The sequence below is a fragment of the Protopterus annectens genome, chromosome 1.part0, assembly GCF_019279795.1.
Source record: "Protopterus annectens isolate FY-2018-M chromosome 1.part0, PAN1.0, whole genome shotgun sequence".
In the NCBI taxonomy this organism is placed as follows: domain Eukaryota; kingdom Metazoa; phylum Chordata; order Ceratodontiformes; family Protopteridae; genus Protopterus; species Protopterus annectens.
The window spans coordinates 606,684,286-606,710,619 of NC_056725.1; the positions used below are offsets into that span (position 1 = coordinate 606,684,286).

The window sequence follows — 26,334 nt, forward strand, 5'->3', positions numbered from 1 at the left end:
CTTGCATATATTGCTGTTTGGTGGTAGGAGGAGGGGGGTTGTCTGTGTACATGAGGCAGTTGCAATATTGCCTCAAAATGCCCAGATTCACCAGTTGGACTGGAGAGTACACCTGAAACAGTCCTTTGGACATGCCTGGATAGGTAAAGTGAACTGTTTTACTGGATGGCTGGTAAGGTCGAACAGAGAGCCTTGTCCTTCTGTACAGTACAGGAGTGTCTAGTGCTAGGGTTTATAAGTGCTTGCTGTAAGTTTTGTGCAAGTGCTGGGCTGAGAAATGAATGGCTTGAGTGCTTAAGTTGAAAGTTTGTCTAGTTGCAAGGGAAAAATTGAAGAGGAGACTTTGTGGAGCCGGGAATAGTTTTACCCTAGCTAACTGGCGCTGCCCGGCGTGCAAAACTGGGCAAACACAGATTTGAAACACAACCCTGAGTTCAGCACTAACCTGAAAGCTGGACTATACTAGCTTAGAAAGGTGGGAAAAGTACAGTTTTGTACCTACCATAAATGTAGATGTTCGAGTGCTAATACAGCTGCAGTCATAACAGATGGGTTTCCTGCCGTCAGGCGGGTCCTCGGTCGGCCGAATTCCAAAGTCTAGGTCCGGCGTCGGTTGTCGTCGCTTCTTCCCTGACGTCAGTGCGATAGGGGTATAAAAGAACCAGCCGACGCCATTTTCTTCAGTTTTTCTTGCCCCAGATGTCAGGTGACCCAGAAGGATGGCAATACATAAATTTATGTAATAATGCAATGCAATATAATCAAAAAACAGTAGTTGCAAGCAAATACACCATAAATGAATACCCCAATCAGGTTGTATGAGGAGGTGTTAGCCAATAGGCCTGTCCCAAGAGGGGAAGGAGGGAGGGAAACCTGGACTGCAGCTGTATTAGCACTCGAACATCTACATTTATGGAAGGTACAAAACTGTACTATGTTCATCGTGCATACAGCTGCAGTCATAACAGATGGGTAGAATCTCAAAGCTAAAAAAGGGGTGGTAGGCACTAGGTGGAACTAGGAGAAGCCAGGATGCCCTGCAAGACTGCAGTGGCAAAGCCTGCTCTAGTTTTGGAGTATAATGGTAGGTGATGGTGCTTGGAGAAGGTATGCACAGAACTCCAAGTGGCCGCTTCCAAAATATCTTTGGTAGGAACCCCTCTGAGGAAAGCTGCAGAGGTAGCTGTGGCCCTTGTGGAGTGAGATCTGATGCCTGCAGGTACAGTTTTACCATGAAAAGAGTAACAAAAGCGTATGCAGTGGGCTATCCATTTTGAGATTGTCTGTTTGGAAATTGGCTTCCCTTGAGCTCCTGTAGCATAGGACACAAAGAGTTGCTCTGATTTTCTGAAAGGCTTTGTTCTGTCCAAATAATAACGCAGCTGTCTGTGGATGTCCAAGGAATGTAGTAGTCTCTCCCTTTGTTTTGAGGATTAGGGTAAAAGGTAGGTAAGTGGATAGCCTGATTCAAAGCTACCCTGGATACCACCTTTGGCATAAAGGACGGATTGGTTCGTAAGGAAACTCTGTCCTGATGGAAAATGATGAAAGGCTGCACAGCCATGAGGGCTTGTAGTTCCGATACCCTGTGAGCTGAGGTGATAGCCAGAAGGAAGGCTGTTTTCCAGGACAAATATTGCAATTCTGTTGAGGCAGCTGGCTCAAAAGGAGGTAAGGTCAGTTTTTCTAGAATGAAATTGAGGTCCCAAGCAGGTACTGGTTGTTTCCTTGGGGACTTTATATTCTTAGCCCCTCTGAGGAACTGTCTTAAGAGGGGGTGAGAGAATAAAGGAGGATCAGTGTTGTATTCTGCAGAAATGGCTGAGGCATGGATTTTGATGGAGGAGAATGAAAGTCCACTGCTTAGCATCTCAGCTAGATACTGTAATATTTGAGGTAAATTCAGTATTCCAGGATTCTGTCCCTTTTTCTCATTCCAGGCACAAAACCTTTTCCATTTTGTGGAGTAAGCTTTTCTAGTAGAAGGCCTTCTGGCCTCCAAAATGACATCCTGCACCTCCTTGGAGAGTAGGGTCTGTTGTGAAGTTAAGGAATCTTCCATGCGGCCAGATTGAGTGTTTTCAGCTGACTGAAGAGTTTTGAAGCTGTGCTGAGTCAGAAGAAGAGGCATTAGAGGTAGGGTCCATGGTGGGGAATGCGCCAGGCTCCTCAGGAGCGGGTACCAGTGTTGTCTTGGCCAGTCTGGAGCAATGAGAATCATCTTTGGTCTGTCTGCTCTGGTTTTTAATAGAACTTTGGGCAGCAGAGGAAGAGGTGGAAAGGCATAAACTGTCATTGTTGTCCAACTGAAAGAGTGCGTCCAGTCTCCAGGCCTGTGAATGAAAAGTCCTTGAGCAGAATTTTTCCAATTGGTGATTTTTGTGGGAAGCAAAGAGATTTATGTCTGGCCTTCCCCATGCTTGAATTATCTCTGTAAAAACTTGAGGATGCAACTTCCATTCGTGTAGATCTGTCATATTTCTGCTTAGGTTGTCTGCCAGCATGTTTTCCTTGCCTGGCAAGTACTGTGCTTGAAGTTAGATTTGTAATTCCAGAGCCATGTTCCAAAGAGACATGGCCAGCCTGCATAGGGGGTATGAATGGGTTCCTCCCTGTTTGTTTATGTACCACATTACTGTGGTGTTGACCTGGATGCAGAAGGTCCTTGAAAGCTATAATAGCATTTATCACTGCTAGCATTTCCTTTTGATTGATGTGGAAGTGCTTTTCTTTTTGGGACCATTTGCCCTGAATGCACCGATCTGTCATGTGCGCCCCCCCAGGCGTTGTCCGAGGTGTCTGTTGTGATGACTTGATTTGCTTGAGGCTTGCAGAATGGGAGACCTGTGTTTCTTTGGCATGCTTGAGCCCACCACAGAAATTCCTTTTGAAGACATGGAATCAGTGGTATTATTGTTTCCAAACTGTGGCTGTGTTGAGACCATAGGTTTTTCAGGTACCATTGAAGTTTCCTCATATGCAGCTTTGCACATGGGATTAGTAGGATGCAAGATGCCATGAATCCCAGAGCCTGCAGGATTTTCCTTGCAGTCAGCCTGGTGCAATTTGCTAGTTTTCTGAAGTATTGAATTAGTTGCCCCTGTTTCTCTGGCATGAGGCAGGCCATCTGGGTGTTTGTGTCCAAGCTGGCACCCAGGAAAATTATTGTTTGAGAGGGTATTAGCCTTGATTTCTTTTTGTTGACTGTGTATCCCAGAGAATTCAACAACATTATTACAAAAGCCAGATGTTTCAGAAGTATGTGCTTGCTGTCCGCTTGGATCAGGCAGTCGTCCAAATATGGGTATATTTGTATCCCTTGAAGTCTGCAGTAGGCAATTACTAATGCCAGGCATTTCGTGAATACTCTGGGCGCAGTAGATAAGCCAAAGGGCAATGCAGAGAATTGATAATGGGTTGAACCTGCAAGAAATCTGAGGTATTTTCTGCAATCTTGTCTGATTGGGACATGCAGGTATGCCTCCTTGAGGTCCAATGTTACCAGCCAAGACTCCTTGCCCAGCATGGGAAGAAGCTGCTGTAATGTGAGCATCTTGAATTTTGGCACGAGTAAAAATGTGTTTAGGATGGATAGGTCCAAAATAGGTCTCCAGTCTTTTCCCTTCCTTGGTACCAGGAATAGTCTGGAGTAAAAACCTTGACCTTGTTCTTGTGTAGGTACCTCTTGAATAGCTTTCATGCCCATGAGATCTGAAATTTGTTTTTGTGCCTCTGCCCTTTGATTGTGTGGCAGGTTTGGCATGCCTCTCATTTTTGGAAGGGTGTGAAAATGGAATCTGTAACCTCTGTTTATAATGTCCAGGATCCATTTGTCTTTTGTGACAATATGCCAATTTTTCGAAAATAATGCCAGTTTTCCACCTAAAGGTGCTGCCATTTGAGCCTTGCTTGGCATGCAAAGGGAAAAGTTATTGGGTCTGCTTTCTGAATGGCTGTGAACTATCCTCACCACCTCTTTGTGTGGGAGCTTGCCATTGTCTGCCTCTAAACGATCCTTGAGATTGCCCTCTGCCTCTAGGGCGCCTGTATCTACCTCTTTGGGGTCTGTCCGTGGCTGGAAATGATCAATTTTTGGAAGACCAATTTCTACTGAAACGTGGAGGTTGTACCTGTAGGAAATCTTTCACTGTTTGCATTGATTTAGCCTTTTCCTCCATTTTCTTTAATACCTCCTCAGCTTTAACACCAAATAATACATTTTTTTGCAGAGGGGCATCTAGTAATTTAGCTTTGACATGATCTGGTAAGGTTTGCTCTTTGAGACAGGCATGTCTATGTATGACTGATCCTGTGACAGCAGCTCTACATGAGGCCTCTAAAGCATCAAAACCACATTGCAAGGTATGTTTACCCACTTGTTCTGCACTATGCATCAAATCCTGCAACTCCTTCAAATCTGGTTGTTCAGGTTGTGACATTTTGATTCTCAACTGTGATAACAGAAACTGTTGGTACTTTAACATATGGAACTGGCAGTTTAATGCCCTCATGGTTAAGGTGGCCGAGGTGTATACCTTTTTCTCCCACCTTTCTAAAGCTCTGGAATCTCTCTCTGAAGGTAATGGATTTTTAGCAGTGGAGGCCTTAATTCCCTTGGGGCCCTGTGAGATAGTTTCTGGGTCAGCCGCATGGCTTTTTTATAGGAATTGGTGTGAGTCAGGAACCCGGTAATACCTGTCAGGCTTGACTGGGGCTGGAGGTAAAGAGTCTGGGTTAAGGCAGGCCTCTGAAAACACATCATCTAGAATGTCTAAGACAGGAGGTATAGCCAGAGGCCTGTGCTGAGAGAGCAAGAGAAAATCCCTAAGCCTTTTCTTGGAGTCTGAGTACTCTTGGCTTTCCCAGTGGAAGTGTTCCCTCAAGGTATGCAAGGTTTCCCCAAAAGAGTAATCCTCAGGGGGGGAGACAGATGGAATGGATTCCTCTGCATCAGAATCTTCAAAAGGGGAGTATGAATGTTCCTGGTCATCAGAATGCTCTGAAATAATGGAGGCCTGGTCCGAGGAGAGGGATTATTCCTCCACTCTGGGCCTTTTGTCCGGGGGGGAGTTGAGAACCTCTGATAAGAGTAATCAAATCCTTAGCCATTTTGAGCATCTGCTTTTTAGGCATGGGGCCTTGAGAAGGGCCCTGTGGAGCTAGTCTCTTAGTATGCATGGCTGCTTTAGACGTCGTGAAAGCCTTGATGGAAAAAGAAGAGGAAGGCCTGAAGACACCTTGAGAGGTGGCAGACCTGTCTAAACTCTGAGTTTCACCGCCAAGAGTGGCTTCGGAATCTGTAGTCGGGGAGTGGGCCGAAGAGCCTGTGACCTCGGGTACAGTAGACAACGCCAATGAAGTGTCGTCGGTAGTCAGGGGCTGCGTAGGTGCCTCACTGAGAACCGGACCACCTGTAGTCTGCTTTGGCGTGGTGTCGGTAGAAGCCACGGACCTCGAATGTCGGTCCTTATCTTTGCGTCTTTTACTGAAAACTGGAGTCGGAGTATCAGACGACATAATGTAATCACATTTTTTGTCAAAAAAGTGTTGGGCGAACTCCGCCCGATGCTTAATGGTGCGTCTGTTGAATGTAGCACAAAAACAGGCCGAGACGTCGTGGTCTGGGCCTAAGCAAGGAATGCAGAGGGAATGAAAATCCTTATGCGGTATTTGCTTCCCACATGAAATGCAATTATTAACTTTGTCTGACATCGGTCTGAGGCAAGAAAAGTTTCCTCAACAGGGTACTTAGCTTTCAAGAAGACTTCGGTTGCAAAATATTTGTAATCTCAGGAGCTGGCCGACCGGCACTTACGAACTGCTTCTGCTTCGGGCACCGCGCGGCAAGAAAGACTGGAGAAAATGGCATCAGCTGGTTCTTGTATACCCCTGTCGCACTGACGTCAGGGAAGAAGCGACGACAACCGACACCGGACCTAGACTTTGGAATTTGGCTGACCGAGGACCCGCCTGACGGCAAGAAAACCCATCTGTTATGACTGCAGCTGTATGCACGATGAACATCAGGTGTAATATACCCGCCTGACGGCAAGAAAACCCATCTGTTATGACTGCAGCTGTATGCACGATGAACATCAGGTGTAATATATATATATATATATATATATATATATATATATATATATATATATATATATATATTTTTTTTGTTTGTTTTATTAGAAAATAAAGCAGATACACTCAAAAAACACTTTAAATGAACAGAAAAGGATACTTAGTTATATATCGCAGATCAGAGTTGTAGTCAATGCCCCTAGTAATAAAGTAGGAAGAAACACAAATACAGTAAAAGCAGATGAATAAAGTGCAATTTATATTTATATATATATATATATATATATATATATATATATATATATATATATATATATATATATATATATATATATATATATATATATATAAATAAAATAGAAAACTAACAAACTGATTTAAACAAGTTACCCAATTAACCAGAAAAAAAGCTCAAAACTGAGCCCTGTTCCAGCAGTCTTCAATCAGACAAGTTCCAACTGCACACCCCTGCTTACTAGGGTGCAGGGGAACCTTCTCCAAAAAAGATGGCCTGGATCAGTGCTCAAGTTATACAAACAAAGTTAGATTCAGCAGGCCTGAATCTGGTCTATGCTACAGCAACAAGCCACACCAATTTCAGAAAGAAACAGTTCAAATAAGCATGCACAATAAGCCTGTGACCAGAAATTCCCAGCTCAGAAGGGCAGAATCCAGCCTCTCCTCCCACAAGTGTGCAGGCCATAAATCTTCTTAATGTAAAACAGCCTGTATGAAGCCCAAGTGCTTAAACCAAGAGACTTAGAATAACAGTTACAATTTAATCAGGCTACTACCAAGCAGTAATAAATCCAGCAGAATAAATAAAATTGAGTACTTTTAAGAAAGGCAAAATAAAGTAGGAGGAAAAGACAAATACAGTAAAAGCAAATAAAAAAAAATTGCACTTTATTCAAGTGCAAGGAGAGAGGAAGGAAGGACCTAAGTGGGCTGGCCTTCTCAAATCTTCTCTCTGTATTAAGTAGAGTGAACAATAAACTCAGAATATGATCTCACTGTACTCGGTTAAGTGAGCAAATGAGATGGACCCAGGAGGAGTGTTCTAATACAGATTTACAGGAGGGGCGGGCAATTCCAGAGCCACCAACACAGGACCAGGGAGGGAGGGCGAGGAACTAACTGCAGAGAGACACACAGCACACGAGAGAGAGAGAGAGACAGAGAGAGACAGAGAGAGAGAGAGAGAGAGAGAGAGAGAGAGAGAGAGACAGAGAGACAGAGAGAGAGAGAGAGACAGAGAGAGAGAGAGAGACAGAGAGAGAGAGAGAGAGAGAGAGAGACAGAGAGACAGAGAGAGAGAGAGAGACAGAGACAGAGACAGAGAGAGAGAGAGACAGAGAGAGAGAGAGAGAGAGAGAGACAGAGAGAGAGAGAGAGAGAGAGAGAGAGAGAGAGAGAGACAGAGACAGAGAGAGAGAGAGAGAGAGACAGAGACAGAGAGAGAGAGAGAGAGACAGAGAGAGAGAGAGAGAGAGAGAGAGACAGAGAGAGAGAGACAGACAGAGAGAGAGACAGAGAGACAGAGAGAGAGAGAGAGAGAGAGAGAGAGAGAGAGACAGAGAGAGAGAGAGAGACAGAGAGAGAGACAGACAGAGAGAGAGAGAGACAGAGAGAGAGAGAGACAGAGAGAGAGAGACAGAGAGAGAGAGACAGAGAGAGAGAGAGACAGAGAGAGAGAGACAGAGAGAGAGAGAGAGAGAGAGAGAGAGAGAGACAGAGAGAGAGACAGAGAGAGAGAGAGAGACAGAGACAGAGAGAGACTGTGTTTGTGAAAATGATTTGCGTAAAAGGTAATTACCACAGGTAAGGGATACTAGTGAACATTGTGAATAGCATAATAGTTAAGGTGGTTATCTCACAAACACAAGGTGAGGGTTTGATTCTCCCAACCTTGGTTATTGTCCAGTTATTGCCTAGCTGTGTATTAGTCTGAAGACTGACTGCCCAATATTACCTTCTGATCAGACAGAGTAGCGAGATGGGACTAATAGGTCAAAGACTCATCTCTAAAGGTGGCTTGTATGCAGTCTAATATGGTGGATGTTGACAACATTTAGATGGTATTCAATCTTTAATCCTGGATGTTGGGGATCAGGATGAAAGAATGGGCCTATATAGGATACGGGTTGATGGCTGCAGAAGGGTGGAGGCAAAAAAATTGCAATTTTACTTCAAAATACTGGATGTCTGAAGCAGATAAAGGCATTAACAGATACACTATTTCGACATTTTGTACATAAAAGGCATATGCTTACAACTAGCTTTCCTCAAATCAAATTAACTGCAATTTTCTGTGCAGGAAAGAGTGGGTTGAATACTATCTCAGAATGTACTCAACTTTAGCTGCAAGCACAGGATGACACAATACATTGTCAACGATGGGCAACAGTAGCCTTCATAATTTAAGAAGCTGTATGAATACAATATACTGACTTCAGGACATAGAACATTAGCACTGCTTTCTTCTAGTTAAAGCAACATATACTTTATAGTATTGAGTTGTATTAGAATAAGAATGACAATTTACCTCTAGAAACTTGGTGCACCTCATAAAAGGAATACAGATGAGAACCAAAAGAAAGGGCAAGGTAAACGAATATCTCCCATCTTGGCAAAGCAACAGCATCGACACTTGGTTCCAGTGTCTTCAACTTCTCCATGGTTCACATATTTCAATAATATGATTTTCTAAGCACAAAATGTTTGCCTGAAAAAAGTTGAAAAAAATTAAGAGTGATGCAGTATTGTTTTCTGTCAAACATATAAGAAGCAAGCTCCTAAACCTAGGTATAATGAAACACAGAAAACAAATGTTAAGGAACAGATGTCTAAACATGAATGCCTAACCTGCTCAACTGAACAGTAACTGAAGCAGTCATTAAACCTACTGTGCTACACAAAAACTAGTAAACAAAAGCAAGAAAAAACAAACATTCAGCCTATAAAAGTAATGGGGTGAAATACACTTTGAAATTTAAACATTTTATAGTATATGGTCTTCTAAATAAAAGACAATAAAAAGAAAACATTATCATTAGGTCAGTTTGTATGTATGTCATTCAGTGGGTGATAGAATGATGCAAAGGAAATAGTACAACAAAAATGCACTCTAAACAGAAAAGTACAGTTGTGTACACTCACCATAAATGTAGATGTTCGAGTGTATTCACTGATGCAGTCATTACATTTGGGTAATCCTGCTGGCAGGTTGCCCTCAGTCAGCCTGAATTCCAAAGTCCTGGGTCCTGCGTCGGCTGCTGTCGCCCCTTCCCTGATGTCAGGGGTATAAAAGATGCGGCCGACGCCATTTTCTTTAGTTTTTCTTGCCTCAGATGTCAGGTGCCCCCTAAAAGGGTAGCCAAAATTTATATATACATATAAATACATGCACCAATATAAACTTTACCTTCATCTACAAGCAAATCCACCACATAGGTTCTATCAGAAGAAAAAGGGGGATGGCGGGTGGGTAACCTGGACTGCAACAGTGAATACACTCGAACATCTATATTTATGGTAAGTGTACACAACTGTACTATGTTCTTCGTGTTTCACTGTTGCAGTCATTACATTTAGGTAGAGTCCCAAAGCTATGGTTGGGAGGCTGGAGCTAAACCACATTAGGAGAGGCTATGAGGCCCTGCAGAACTGCAGTGGCAAAGCCTGCCCTGGATTTAGAGTAGAGTGGCAGATGATAGTGTTTTGTAAAGGTGTGCACTGAACTCCAAGTAGCAGCCTCTAAAATGTCCTTGGTTGGTACTCCCCTGAGAAAGGCTGCTGAAGTGGCTGCAGCTCTGGTTGAATGTGGCCTAATGCCCTTAGGCACTGGCTTGCCATGGTGTAAGTAGCAGAAACGAATGCAGTGGCCTATCCACTTTGAAATAGTCTGCTTTGAGATAGCCTTTCCTTGTGATCCTGTAGCATGTGCCACTAGTAATTGCTCTGTCTTTCTGAAAACTTTGGTTCAATCCAAGTAGAATCTAAGCTGTCTGTGTACGTCCAAAGAATGCAGAATTCTCTCCTCCCTTGTTCTGTGGATTTGCATAAAAAGTTGGCAGATAAATAGTTTGGTTAAGAGCCACACTGGACACCACCTTAGGCATAAATGTTGTGTTTGTCCTCAGAGAGACCCTGTCTGGATAAAAAATGATAAAAGGTTCCACAGCCATGAGTGCCTGTAGCTCTGAAACTCGTCTTGCAGAAGTTATTGCTAGCAGCAGAGCTGTTTTCCAAGATAAAAACTTATCAGCAGTAGCAGCTGGCTCAAAAGGAGGCAGGGTGAGTTTTTCCAAGACATAGTTGAGGTCCCATGCAGGCATTGGTGATTTCCTTGGAGGCCTTAAATTTTTGGCTCCTCTGAGCTACTGTTTTAATAAGGGATGAGAAAAGATTGGTGGCTCTGTATTGTAATGAGCTGAAATGGCAGAGGCATGAATTTTAATAGATGAAAAAGATAGGCCTATGTCCAGCATCTCAGTTAAGTATTGCAAAATCTGAGGAATATTTGGCACAGCTGTATCAGTTCCTTGTGCCTGGTTCCAAGCACAGAATCGCTTCCATTTTCCAGCATAAGATTTTCTAGTACTAGGCCTTCTGGCCTCCAGAATGACATCCCTCACAGCTTTACTGAGAAGTGTGTTTTGTATGACTACATTATCTGCCATGCTGCCAGGATTAAAGTCCCAAGTTGGCTGTGCAGGATCTGACTGTTTTGCTGGGTCAGTAGATGAGGTATTTGAGGTAAGGTCCAAGCTGGACATTGAGACAAGTTTTTTAGGATTGGAAACCAGTACTGGCGGGGCCAGTCCGGGGCAATCAGTATCATTTTTGGCTTTTCCTGTCTGACCTTTAGGAGTACCTTGGGGAGGAGAGGCAGAGAGGGAAAAGGCATATACTGATAGGGCGTCCACTTTCCATGCTTGTCTGTGATAAATCCTTGTGCAGAATCTTTTTAGCTGGTAGTTGTGAGGGGAGGCAAATAGATCTATGTCCGGGCATCCCCATTTCCTTGTTATCATGCTGAAGACTTGTGGATCCAGCTGCCACTCATGGGGATCCATGATGTTTCTGCTTAGTTTGTCTGCCAGAGTTTTTTTCCTTCCTGGCAGGAATTGTGCCTGCAGATGTACTTGGTAAGTTAATGCTGTGTCCCACAAAGTCTAGACTAGTCTGCAAAGGGGGTAATAATGTGTGCCCCCCTGCTTGTTTATATACCACATGACCGTGGTGTTGTCTGTCTTTATCAGTAGTTGGCATTTTGAACAGCTAACATCTCTTTTTGAGTGATATGTAGATGCATTTGGGTTGAGGACCATGTGCCCTGAATGCATGTTCCTGCCATGTGAGCCCCCCAGGCATAATCTGATGCATTCGTTGTTAGTGTCTGCCTGGCTGGGAGTAATGTGAATGGCTGTCCCTTGTTTTGGTGACAAGCCTTTGCTCACCATCGAAACTCCTGTTGTAGGCAGGGAATAAGAGTAATCATTGTTTCCAGGCTGTGGCAATGTTGAGTCCAAACACTTTTTAGGTACCATTGAAGTTTCCTTATATGCAGTCTTGCATATGGAATTAGTAGGATGCAGGATGCCATGAAGCCCAAAGCCTGCAGAATTTTCCTTGCAGGTAACTGGGCCTTTGTTGCCAACATTTTGAAATAGGAAGTCAGTTGCCTTTGTTTGTCTGGCGTGAGATAAGCCATCTGGGCAGTTGTATTTAAGCTTGCACCCAGGAATATTATCTCTTGAGAGGGTACTAGTTTTGATTTCTTTTTGTTGACTGCGTACCCTACACATGTTAGAAGTCTTTTCACAAACACCAGATGCTGTAGAAGAATGTCCATGTTCTCTGCTTAAATTAGACAGTCGTCCAAGTAAGGATATATTTGTATTCCTCTTTGTCTGCAGAATGCAATTACTGGTGCTTTGCTCTGGTACTTGTTGAATGGCCCCCATGTCCATCAGGGATGAGACTTGTTTTTGTGCCTCTGCCCATTGATTTTTAGGCAGATCTGGGCAGCCGTTTGCCTTTGGCAGGGTATGGAAATGGAATTTGTACCCTTGTGATATGATATTTAGAACCCACTTGTCCTGGGTTATAATGTGCCAACTTCGAGAAAAAAGTGCTAATTTTCCCCCTAAGGGTGCTGCCAGGAGATAAGTGCTTGGTGCAGGCAGGGGGAAGTCATTGGGATGGTTTCCTGTATGGTTGTGATTTGTCTTCTCCAACTTTGTTGGTAGAAGCACCCCATTGCTCTGACCTGTAGGAACCTTGCGCCTGGGTTCTGCCTCTAGGGCATCTGGATCTACCCCTTTAAGGTCTGTCTGACACAGGAAAGGACCATTTCTTTGCAGGCCAGTGTCTACTAAACCTAGGTGGCTGTACTTGTAAAAAAATCTTTGACAGTTTGCAAAGATTTAGCTTTGTCCTCCATTTTCTTTAACACCTCCTCTGCCTTAACACCAAACAAAGTATCATGCTGTAAAGGTGCATCTAATAATTTAACTTTGACATGACCAGGCAGATTTTGTTCCTTTAACCAAGCATGCCTCCTAATTACAGAACCCGTAACTGCGGCCCTGCAGGAGGCCTCCAAAGTATCAAAACCGCATTGCAAAGTATGCTTTCCAACTTGTTCAGCTGTATGCAATAAATCCTGCATTTCCTTATTTTCTGCATATTCAGAGTTTAATAACATTCTGTTTAAGCAATGCCATGACATGTTGCTGATATTTGAGCATATGAAACTGAGGCCCTAAAAGCCAAGGTTGCAGATGTGTAAACCTTTTTTGCCCATCTATCCAGTGCCCTAGAATCTCTGTCAGAGGGGATAGGGTTTTTTGCAGCGGAAGCCTTAACTCCTTTGGGACCCTGTGAAATAGTTTCTGGGTCTGCAGCAGGGTTTTTAAAAGGAATTTATGAGTCAGAAACCCTGTAATATCTGTCAGGCTTAACAGGAGCTGGAGATAAGGAGTCAGGGGTAAGACTAGACTCCGAAAACACATCATCTACAATGTCTAACACAGGTGGGATGGCTAGTGGCCTGTGTTGAGGTAGTAAAAGGAAATCTCTGTGCCTCTTTTTAGATTCTGAAAAATCTTGGCTCTCCCAGTGGAAATGCTCCCTCATGGTATGCAAGGTTTCCCCAAAAGAATAGTCCTCTGGAGGAGAAGCTGAAGGTATAGATTCTTCAGCACCAGACTCCTCATAGGGGGGGAAGAGAATATTCCTGATCAGAAGAGGAATCAGAAGAAACAGAAACCTGATCTGAAGATTCAGTCAGTCTCTTGCCTAGGCCTATTATCAGGAGGGGGATGGGAACCCCTGATCAAGGTAATTAAGTCTTCGGCCATTTTGATCATCTTTTTTGGGCAAAGAGGCCTGTCCACGTGGCTCTTGAGCTTCTTTGCATTAGAAGGTGCTTTAGTCTTTGCCTTTGAAGCTGAGGTTTCCTTAATGTAAAGATGTTTAGGTCTGAATACACCCTCAGAAGCCAGTGCCTGCTCAGCGGCTCCGGACCCATCTGAAGGAATAGTATCTGAGACTCCAATACCTTGAGTTTCCAGCGGCATGGCCGACTCCACGTGGGAGTCGGTAGCGGCCTGCGACTCTAAAGTAGCGGCCATCAGGAACTGCGAAAGCACCTCACTGAGAACTGGCGACTGGCTTGGGAGAAGCTTCGGTCTTGGGCCTCGGTTGTCTATCTCTCCTTTTCTTTGCGTTTTTTGTGAACTCCGGTAGTCGGATGACTATCGACGACATTTCTGGATAATTAAACCAGCATCCAAAATAGTTTAAAGCAAAATCATACCAACGCTTAATAGTGCGTTGGTTAAATCTAGCACAAAACCGACAACCAGCAACATTGTGATCAGGGCCTAGGCAAGGAATACAGTAAGAATGAAAGTTCTTATGAGGTATTTGCTTTCCACAAGAAATACAATTATTAACTTTTTCTGACATCGGTCTGGAGCAAGAAAAAAGTTCCCACAACGGGGTACTTAGCTTTATTGAAGACTTCGGATCTGAAACTCGAACACGAAAATCTTCGGAGTCGGCTGACCGGCACTTGCGAACTGCTTCTGCTTCGGGCACTGTGTGGCAAGAAAGACTAAAGAAAATGGCATCGGCCGCATCTTTTATAACCCTGACTACCCGACGTCAGGGAAGGGGCAACAGTAGTTGATGCAGGACCCAGGACTTTGGAATTCAGGCAGACTGAGGGCAACCTGCGAGCAGGATTACCCAAATGTAATGACTGCAACAGTGAAACACGAAGAACATCATATGCATACATATCTCTCTTGTACAAATGTAGATAATGTATACATATGGATTTGTATCACTTACCTAAAGACCATTTCACTGACACCAAATCACCAGAAGTTGAGTTCACTTAAAACTCATTTCACCTACAACTCATTTCACTAACAAGTAGTGCTCTAAGGCAAGCCAAAGGTATATCTCCTTTTCCCCACTATAGTGTGATCCTGGTGTTAGTATATATAGTTAGGGGGGTGTTGGGGGCGTAGCCCCACACCTAGTTGGCTTTTACCAAATAATGTAAAACAAAACCTGGCAACATAAAACAATATAAGAAAAAGAAAAATAACCTGGTTCCACACAGCAGTGAAATTCAATATGTCCTTTATTGTAGTAAGGTAAGCGCTTTCTCGGAATAACATCCGCTTAATCAGACCAACAAAGAAAGAATAACAGTTACATTTTTAAACACTAAAACATCCAATCAAAAATCAGATAAAGTGTGCATCATAGCTAAAAAGTTATGTGACAAAATAACTCTGTAGAATATGTTGTTGTTGTTGGTCTTTCGACTTTTCCCGGTTAGGGGTCGCCACAGCGGAACTCCAGTCCGCTAATGATTGGCAGTAGATTTTTTCACGAGGTGCCAGCTCAACGTTCAACCTTCAACGAAGGCACGCCCATTTACGCATGTCTTTCGAACGCCCACCCAACCGCAGGGAGGGCATGCAGACTCCACACAGAAGGCACTCCTCGCACTCCAGCAGAGAATCGAATGGGAGAACCTCTTGCTGTGAGGCAACACCTCTATCGCTAGAATATACAGATCTTTAAAAAAATTGAATAAAAACAGACTAAATGAACAATATATACTTAAAAATGGTAACAAATACATTAGTAAAAAATAGTAAAACATGGACTATCGAGATATATATGATAAAATATTAAAAGAGGAATCAATGCTTTAAAGGCCGTGCTTTAAGGAAGGGTTTCAGGGAAACTCTATTGTTTAAACCAGGAGGTTTATCAGCTTGAATGCGCAAAATCCATTTCTGTTCGCTAGATCCTGTTCTATTATTTATGTCACCTCCCTCTTGGTACTAGTGCGTAGCCCCACACCTAGTTGGCTTTTACCAAATAATGTAAAACAAAACCAGACAACATAAAACCAATATAAGTAGGGGGCTACACCTCCCACACCCCCCTAACTATATATACTAACACCAGGATCGCACTACAGTGGGGAAAAGGACATATACCTTTGACTTGCCTTAGAGTACTACTTGTCGGTGAAATGAGTTTTTGGTGAAATGAAATTTAGGTGATTGAGCCTCAGTGAAATTGGTTTTGGTGAAATGGTCGTTAGGTGAAGTGAAACAAATCCATATATATATATATATATATATATATATATATATATATATATATACATACACACATACACACACACACACACACACACACACACACATGTGCACATATATATGTATATGTATGTGGGTGTGAAAAACTGAAAGGCTACCAGGCTAGCTAGATAAAATTTTGTAAATAATTCTATGTGATTTGCAAATATTAATATAATCCACAGGCTGGTTTTATAGGTTCATATGTAGGTACTAGGCTATTGGCCCTAGGACCTATATAAGTCTAGCCAAAAAGGTAGCCTGGCTTTTGCCACCCAAGAAAATTGTTTTCCTGTGCCCCTGTCGAGCAGAGTCACAGAGGTTATCCCCGGGGTGAATTTCCTATTTCCCATCCAATCATCAAGATTTTTCTTGAGTGCTAATGAGGAGCTTTGTTTGCTATAGATAGGTAGTTTGTTCAAGTATGGGAAGTCTCTGGGACAGGACTCTATCTCTCCAGCATGTTCTGTTTATTGTGGTGACAAGGTTTAGGTCCCTAGAGTATGTAGCTTGGAGGGATTGGGATTTCTTTAAGTGGAGCATGTCCAACAGCTCTGGGTTTGACATAGCTTTGTATGTTAGGCAGAGAGCGCCTCTGAGTAGGCGATATGCGACGGAGTAAACTGGAGTTTTTGAGACAGTCTGCGTAAGGCATCTGTTTGAGGCTGGTAATCCGCTTTGTGAGGTATTTATGCGGCCTTTTCAGTTGTTGTAGATGTCTTGTGAGGTACATACCAAAAGGGTCGTTGCACTCTATAATGGGCGTAATGAGTGACGAGTAGAGGGGAACAATGATCTCTTTTTTCTTGGATGAGAAACCTTTTGTGATGAGGTGTGCCACACAGAAGGATTTCCTGACTACTGTGGCGATGTGATTATCAAAGGGGACTACTGTCCACCTGTGTCCCAAGGTCTCTTATCACACTTTCGGTGTTTAGTAGACTGGTAATGCATGTGTACAGAGATTTTAAAAAAAGAGGATGACAATGCACTTTTTGGCATTGAGCTTGAGGCCATGGCTTTGACAACAGGCATCTGTCTCTGTGAGGCCCTTTTGTAGGATGTCCACATCGTTAGGAGTTTTGATTATGGCTCCTAGTTTGCAGTCATCTGCGAACTTCGTTAGCCAAAGACCTTCTGTGTTAGCCTGTACTTCAGAAAAGTAGATACCAAACAGGAGAGGACCCAGGACTGAACCCTGTGGTACTCCACTTGTCTGAAGTCGGATTTGGAGTCTGCTATTTTCACAATATGGGTTCTATCAGCGAGCCAGTTGGCAACCCATCTTGTGACATAGGGATTTATACCTAGTTTAGTGAGTTTATCTATAATTCCAGAGTGGGGGATGGTGTCAAAAACCTGGCGAGATCTATATAGGCTGTGTGAACCACCTTACCCTCGTCTACAGCTTTGATGACTGCTTTAAAGAAGTCTTTCAGGTTTAGGAGACATGATCTGCCTTTTACAAACCAAAACTGGGTGGGGTCCAGACTTTGGAGATTACTAATGTCTTTGTGTAAGATCCATGATGACACATTCCATAGCCTTGCAGACCAGGCTCGTTAGGCTAATGGGGTGGTAGTTCTCGGGGTCCATGGTAGCTCCCCCTTTGTGGAGTGGGATAACCGTCGCTGTGCACCATTCATTGGGCACAAAGCCTGAGGTGAGGCTGTGACTGAACATGATGCTTAGGTGTGGTGCCAGTTCATTCTGCTGTTCGTGCAGAACACAACCTGGGATGTTGTCAGGTCCCATGGACACTGTTGCTCTTGGCTTTGGAGAGTGTGGTTTTTACCTCTGCAGCCATGATTACAGGAACTTTGCATTCTTCCAGTATAGAGATGGGCCCTTTAGGGGGTGAGAGCTGGGTAAAGTTAGCACTGAACCTTTCTGCCAGGATGTTGGCAATATCAGGTGACTCTGTACATTTAGTGCCATTGTGCTGTAACTCGGAGAGATCGGAGTGTTGCCATTGCGATTCTTGACATAGCTATAGAATGCTTTGTGGCTTCTTTAGAATCAGTGGTGATTTTGTTTTCGTAACTAGCTTTGGAGGATTTTATGAGGGATCTCAGCTTCTTACTGAGGCTGACCAGGGAGTTCCTCCAATCATGGGATTTTACTCTTTTGCAACAGTCTTTTTCTTCTGTTGTAGAGTATGTTTATGGCAGGGGACCACAAGATTGGCTTACTTTTTTTTTGGAGGATAGCATCTTGGTTCTGTTAGGGATAGCATGATCTATGCACTCGTGAAAGTGCTTATAAAGTGCATTTGTGTAGGATGCAGCACCTCTATTGTCCGTCTGCATGGGTGTCATGAAGTTTGCCATTTCTGTCTTAAGAGGCGTGAAGTTGGCTTTGGAGAAATTTTTTATGGTGGTTTCCCTAATGGGGGCGGGAAGTGGATGTCTGGGGTGATTAGCTTGTGGATGTCTGGGGTGATTAGCTTGTGGTCGGATCTGACCAACGAGGAATTGACCTCTGGTGTGGAACACCAGTCACCCATGTTGGTAAGGACCAGGTCTATGATATTGCTGCCCCTGATGGGGGTGTGGATAAGTTGATCCAAGGCATCGGAATTTATGAATTCCAGAAAATGTTTAGCAAAAGAGTTGGTACATGAGTCCCAAGTTAATGGTGGGGTAGTTGAAATAGCCCATTATTAGGGTGTTGGGTTTTACCCTAATATTTTCTGGTGTATCAATAAATGAGGAGTGGGAATCCTGGGGTATGGTGGGGATCTGTAGCAAGTTACAATTTGGATTGTGGTCTTGCCCAGAGTTAGTTGCACTTGGATAATCTCAGATGCATTATGCTGAGCAACTAGCCTGGAGGTGTGGATATCCTTAATGAATATGGACATGCTTCCACCTTTAGTGTTTCAGTCCAGGTTAGGTGAACGAAAGGTGTGGTATGAATTATAGCCTGGTAATGAAGGGGTGCTCTAGAGCCTTGAACCAGGTCTGTCACTGCACAGATGTCGATGTTCTCCATTTTAAGGAGTGCCTTGAGTGAATGCATTTTGAGGTTTAGACTTACAGCATTGAGTAGCATTACCCTCAGATTTTGCTTACTTCATGTAAAAGAGAACTATATGTTGTACTGAGCTTCATAAATGTAACTACAGTGCACCCTGCTGGAAGCAAGTTGATAAAGTAAAGCATTTGATGACTGTCTGATCTCAGGGCTCAGAGATGGGATGTCTGGATGAAGAAATTGTTTCTATTTTGAGACCAGAGTTAATTGCTAGATTTTACATGTATAATGTCTTTATTGCTGTGGTTTCCTTGCCAGTTGCAAGATTACAAAGATATGTTAAACTCTGAGTTTCTGTTAGCCTGGGAAAATAAACCAGACAAGTGTCAGGAATGATGTGCTCTTAAAATGAGTCAGTAATGATGTATTATCAATTTAATACTTTGAGAGACAGAAAGAGAGAGAGAGAGAGAGAGACAGAGAGAGAGAGAGAGAGAGAGAGAGAGAGAGAGAGAAAATCAGAGCAGTTTGGATTTTGTCTGAACATGAACACATCAACTCACCCGTACTTTGCTTTGCTCTGTATGCAAGTTATTTAGAGCACTGTTTATCTTAGAAATAGATAGAAAACAGTAAGATTAGACTAGCTGTTGTCTATATTTATGTCAGACTATTCTACAGTATTATTTCAAACATTTTCCTCTGTCTGAACTCTTTTGACTAGCACTGTGCTGATCTGAGGAGGTTTGTCTTGTGTTTTTATTTATTAAATATTTTTAAGCCTTTCAACTGTGGCTGTTTTGTGCAGAGATAATTTAAGCTCTAGAGTACATTGCACATATATAGTGATACTGTACAAAGCCACTCAATAAGCCTTGCTGTTCATCACACTTACTAACTGGATAATAATACTACACAGTAAAACTGGACACCCTTTAGTAAGGGCCTTATTAGTAGCTGATAGTGGCTGGTGTCAGTAATTTCTACCTTATAGCCTGGGCAGAGAAGGGGGCATAGCTGGAGAACCTGTGCCAGCCTTCCCCAGGAGTGCCTGTGTATTTGTATATAACTCGTATCTCAAAGTGTGTGTGTGTGTCAGCTACTTGGGCAGGGTCATGAAGCACTGGTTGGACAGAGGGTGCTGAAAGTTTTAGCTTGACCACTAGGCTGAGACCTGTACCCTATAGCTGTGCCACTGGAGAGTCATATTGGGGATCTGGAGAGAAAGGGAGAAAACCAGACCCAGACTGACTGTGACCTCTATGTGCTTTTAAGGGGAAATTGTACTTTACTGTGTGTGTACTTGTTATCCTTCCCAATGTGCATGTCCCTCACTGGTGCTAGTGGTGAGAATTGAGGCTCCTTGATTACTGGGCCAGTGCACGGACGTCACAACACACACACACACACACACACACACACACACACACACACACACACACTATTTATACGTCTCTACAGAAGTTAATTAAAACTTTAGAAAATAATGAAAATACTTCCAGAGGGAAAAAAAATCACCGTCTTGAGCATGAAAATAAAAAAAAATGTTTTTTCATGAGGGGGGGGGGTAGTCCCCTATTCACCCTCCACATCCTATGCTACTTAAATATACAACCTCTGCAATTGTGACATACCAGAGAAAGGACAAATTCCATACCCCCAATATTATAGTGATCTTGCACCAAAACTGACAGTTTCCCTGTCAACCAACATAAGCAGGAAGGAAAGTTGACAACTAAACCACCAGTCAAATTTCAGTGTTCTCATACCTACACACACCACACATATAGACATCTAGATTTCTATATTATTCCCAATGTGTGTAATCAAAAATATTTATCTACATAATTTGTCACCAACCCTCCACTAAACTAATATAAATTTCTACATTATAAACTCTTATCATCTAACACTGCATGTTCTAGACACTTAGCATCCCCAAAACTAACTAACCTAGCTAATGAATCCCTAGATAATGAATATAACCTTATTTTAATAAAACAGAATGAATAAAATAATGAAAAAACTAAAACCACAAACGCCAAACTGTAAAACAGCATTATAGGTAAAATGGACCAGATCCAAATTAAACTACTAAGAAAACATAACCCTCACTGTACGCAAGCAATAACGGCTGACAGGATGTGTGTTAATGTGCAATTAACTCCCACCCAGGGGTGTTATGAGGCCCAACGCCACAAGCAGAGGGTCTTTACATCCCTGGAAGAGTGTTAATTACATATTAGCACTCACCCTGGAGGGCATTATTGCACTTAGACAATGGGCTCTCTGTAAAATTGTGTTTTACTTGCTTATTTTTATTTTATTTTATTTTTTTTAAGTACTATATATTTTTTTTATATTTTTAATTTAAAATAGTTCCTCCACCAACTGTTTCAAACATAATGTAGTATGTTAATGGTGTTAGAGGAAGCATTTTACATGAAATATACATAAAAATAATATGGTGCTTAAAAAAAAAGTAAACAATGTTACATACAGCCCATCCCCCCCACACACATTCACTCACACAAGATATGTCTCACCCTATTTCCCAATGTCTGACGTGTCCAGCTGCTTCCATGCATGCATTCTCTCTCTCTCTGCTTTCCTGTATGCATTAAATCACACATGCAGACAAACAGACTTCTGTTTCGCTCAATCGATTTCTCTCTCTTACATACACACACACGCTGTATTTTATTTTACACTTACTAAACAGCAAAAGCACTGCTTAGCGAATGTAAAACAGCTCGCTCACTCTCACTTTCACTGACATGTACGCATACACAGACACTTGCGTACCTTTTTTGTTGTTTTCGCTTATATATTTTACACTCGCTAAACAGCAAAACCGCTGCTTAGCGAGTGTAAAATAATGGCGGCCATTCAGTTTCCTTAGTCTGATCTCCATGGCGGCATGACAAGCTGCCATGAAGCGGCAGACTTTTTCACTGGGCATCGCTTGTACATTAACACCCTGTGGAGAACGTTTGTTCTCCAATCAGGGCATTGAATTACAGTTTGCCCATTGTCTAATACTAAAATAATCCAGGGGCGGCTCATGCTATCAGACTGACGGTCTGCAGCCCTCCCACCTAGAAAAACAAAGAAAAAAAAAATCTGTGAAACAAAAAATCCCACGGACACTCAGACTGCCTTTATCAGCAGTCCGGATGCAGAGAAAGATACCCAGCAACCTGTGCTGTAGGATACCCAGGAATCTGTGTGGTCGACGACCACACAGAACAGAGGAGCTCTGGACTGCTTCCCTTGCAGACAGGGCCAATGAGGAGTGAGCTGAGAGCTCAGGGCCAATGAGGAGTGAGCTGAGAGTTCACTCTCAGCTCTCATGGAGATTTTGCTGTGCGGGTGTCATGCAGATGGATTCTGTTGGTCACTGCTGGCTGGATGGATTATGTGGCTTCGGACATGTTCTGTTGGTTGGTTGCTGGCTGCAGATATGTTCTGTGCATGAAACAGGTAGGTGAAGACTGGTGTGTGTGTGTGTGTGTGTGTGTGTGTGTGTGTGTGTGTGTGTGTGTGTGTGTGTAATGCCCCAGTTGCTATATACTGGTGGCTAAAGAGAACAAATGGTGGTGGGTAGAGATACTCAGGCTTGAACCATGTACCTTGGATGCAGGTGACAAGGACCTGAATTCCCTATCCACCACCATTTCTAAAAAAATTTGCAGATTTTTTGCCTGATATTTGTTCTGTTCCTCATAAAATCTGTGGTTTCTGTATCTACATTTTTCCTTGGCTTGTAAAGTCTGTAGTGCAGTGGTGCACTAGTAGCATTGCTGCCTTACAGCTATAGGTTCTCTGGTTTGATTCTTGGCTGGGGTGCCTTCTGTGTGGAGTCTGCATGTCTTCCCATCTTACAAAGATGTGTCTGGAGTTTCTCCCTGCTCTGCTGAAAATTGTCTTTTGGTCCAAGTCAGACTAGTTTCTTGGTTAAATGTTTAAAAATAACAGGCATTTGAATTTCAGAATTTATAGTCTTCAGAAAGTACATGGTAACACAAAACTGTTTATTCTAGCAGATGTCGAAGTTTATAACATGGATATTTGAAATTTGTCCCTATTTTTGGGACTGTATTCCCCAATTATTGGCTTTGTCCAGGTATTTTGTGCTAAGGTTGAGAGCTATCTATGGTGAAAACTGAATTCATTGAATGTTTAGGGGCTGTATCCCCCCATTACTGGCTTTGTCCACATGTTTTTTGCTAAGAGGTTGAGAGCTATGGTGAGAACTGAATTCACTGAATATGTTTGGGAGCTGTATTCCCCCATTATTGGCTTTGTTCAGGTGTTTTGTGCCAAGAGGTTGACAGCTATGGTGAGAACTGAATTCACTAAATGGTAGCCATTTAAGTTTGTCTTCCTCTCTTTCACAAAACAGCTGATTTGGCATAGTGGCATAGTGGTATGTTTCTCTGACTGTTTTGCACAGGGTCCCCTGGGTTAAAGACGTGGCAGTGAAATGTATGGTGGTAACACAGAAATTTATTCTAGCAACTTTCCAACATTGTACAAGCAATGTTTAAAATGTGCCCCTGGTTTTTGTGCCTTTGTCCCCCCCAATAAATTTGATCTTTTTCAAGATTTCTTGTGCTGCAAAGTTCAGAGATACAACTGTGTGTCGAGTAGATTTTACAAGAAGCTGAGAGCTGCAGGGGAACAAAACTTTAGTGCTGCTTATTCTGAGTCTGCTTGCATTGTTAATAGCACAACAGGTATTGTACTTGCTTTTGATGCAGAAGGTTGTGGGTTCTACTCCCACAGTAGATAAATGCATTGCTGATACTGAACTGTGTTGTCAAGTGGGTGGATGCTGCAGTCCTTTTTGGCAAAGATACCTAGAGTAGTAACTATGAACCTGTTATCAGTTTGCCATACAGTCCCTATTGCGATATTACTAGCTTATCATTTTTTTAATGCATGCAACATAGGCAATTTATTCCTCAAGGGCAACAGGCACTTTATTTGTAGACGAATAAACAGTGACATATAAAGTTGTTTGCTAGCAGCAACCTCTTCATTGTTGCAGATTTCTTTAATGTGGAATTATTTAGATGATGTTTACACTTCAGAGATTGTGCATATTTACTGATACTGGTGGAGTGTAAAAGGTTGAGTAGACTTTTATGATGGAAATGTTCTGAATTGGGTAGTTTTGTCATTGGTGCATGCATTTTGTTTCATTGTTTACTAATGTTCAAAACAATAAATTTAAAATGCCCTCTAACAACTGTACTGTATTGTACAAGGAATACAATTTAATACAATCGGGAAGGTGTATCAAAGAGCATGTGTATGTTTCGTGTTCAAGGGGCCTATGATTTGAAAACAGCCCAAAGTTAATCTTTATCTGCCACTGGTAAAATATATTTTCTTTGAATGTGGGTTTCAATGCTGTTTCAATGCATGTGAGTTTCAAGGGCAGAGAAGTTTTAATGCTAAGTCTGTTTTCATTGTGAGACTGCATTGCTTTGTTTAGCAGATATCTATTGGGGTTTGTGCTGTAAAAATGCAAAATAAAACTTTCAAATGAAATCCAAATCATCGCAGAAGTAACGCAGTATGCACATTACAGTATGGTAAATGTGGCAAAATAACCAAGAAATGGGACACTGGAATGGTTGCAGGGGGGAGGCTCCAATCGACCATGATTTTGAGAGGGGAAGGGCAGCAAACTCAGACAGCCCTGGTTGAATTATACCTCTCAGCTGTCCATATTGTTGCATAATGAATAGATATTTGCTTCTTATTTTTGGTTTGTTCCTCACAAAATGTGTGGTTTTCTGGCAAATCATTTAGGAATGAAGTCACTAAATAACAGACATTGAGTTTTACGTCATAACCTTCAGAAAAATGCATGCTAAAGCAAGACCTGTTATTCTATCAACTGCCTTAAGTTTATACAAGAGCAATTTTTAGTAGTGTTTGTACGTTCCCCCAATATATTTGGCCTTGTCCAGATTTCCTGCATTAACAGTTTGAGAGGTACGTGCAAATAAAATTGCTTTAGAGAATTAGGCATATCCAAACCTCTCAACTGTCCCCGATTTTGGCTTAAAATGTTGCTCTTCCCCTAATAATCCCTCTGCAAAATGGCAATTTTGGAAGAAAACATGGAGGGTTTACAATTAATAAATAACTGTAATAATCAATCAGTTATAGATTACTTTTATTTCAGAAATGCATGTAGATTCTTTTATTTTGTCAGCTGCTCAAGTTAGCAGTACTAATATTAAATGTGTCCCTTCTTTGACAGGTTCCCAGCTGTATTGTGTGGCTATTTTATATTTTTGCATGACATTTTTGGTCCATCTTTCATAAAATTGTGTTTTTTTTTGGCAAATTGGTGGCAAATCATTAAAGACTGAAATTAGAAAATAATGAAAGACATTTGAGTTTCAGAATTCGTACCTTTCAGAAAATGCATACTAATACAAGACCTACTATTCTATTATCTTTCTAAGTTTCTAAGAGCAATATTTAAAAATTGTCCTTATTTTTGGGCCTTTGTCCCACTTCTATGCATTGATTTGTCCAGATTTCTTGCTCTGAGGTTGAGAGGTATGACAAATGTGTCAGGGCCATCGCAGTCAGCCAGAGACATTTCAAATTGTGACAAACTTGTTGCACCCCACTCCCCCACGTAGTGACTCTGGATGTGTCCAAGCAAGGCAAGGAGCAGTTACGCAGTGTAAATGTGCTATTCCCCCCCCATCCAAGGTAAACACAAGTACTACACTGGCTTTTCATCTGTCATTGATTTTGCAAAATGTTCCGGTTTCTATCATTTTTATACTGTTGATATATGCCTATTATTATTCAGAAAGTGCCTTTTGCTCTGTGTTTAAGTAGCAGTGCTTTAATGACCATCAGGTAAGCGTGTCTGATATTGTAAGATGCAAGTAAGTTTTAATAAGCAGTATTGCCAACATTGAAAGCCTTTCTGTCGTTGCCATGCAGAGAATACTTACATAACTAGATAATGTATAAACCTTGGGTATTGAAATGCATATGACAGTATTTGCAATAAAGGCCAGGATTAGATTATGTTAAGATCATTACAGGCTTTACCTGCAAACTAAACAGAATGCCAATCTATCATGCGTGGTCCATATCCTGTGCAGTAATCCTTTAAGCAATATATGTTGAGCTTGTTTCTTGTTTGCTTTTCATTTTTTACTTTGATCATGTTTTCCCCATGAAACAAGTAGATAGTTGTCAGGCAGCAGGTCTTTTTTGGATAAGAAACATTTTTACAAATGAGGGTATCACAGAGATTGTTACTTTCAGCATGTTACTTGGTACTTTAATAAAGCTGAATTTTGTTTGTGTCTTTCGGCTTTTCCCGGTTAGGGGTTGTCACAGTGGAACTCCAGTCCGCTAATGATTGGCAGTAGATTTTTATGTGCTGGCTTGCCGGGCCTAACGCACAACTTTCAACGAAGGAACGCCCATTTATGCATATCGCCACACAGAAGACGCTCTAACTGAGAATCGAACGGGCAACTTCTAACTGTGAGGCGACAACGCTACCGCAGCACCACCACCGATAAAATTATAATTAGAACTGGAGTGCAAG

General features: G+C 42.2%; 1 protein-coding gene across 1 annotated transcript in view; it reads right to left on the reverse strand.

Annotated features, from left to right (window-relative positions):
• The window catches only part of HHAT (hedgehog acyltransferase), a 3,149,942-nt gene that overhangs the window by 3,023,196 nt on the left and 100,412 nt on the right, over positions 1–26,334 (reverse strand). The window contains exon 2 of the mRNA XM_044061752.1: positions 8,621–8,800. Coding sequence (XP_043917687.1) covers positions 8,621–8,753 — 133 coding nt within the window. The 5' untranslated portion in view covers positions 8,754–8,800. The remainder of the gene's footprint in view (positions 1–8,620; positions 8,801–26,334) is intronic.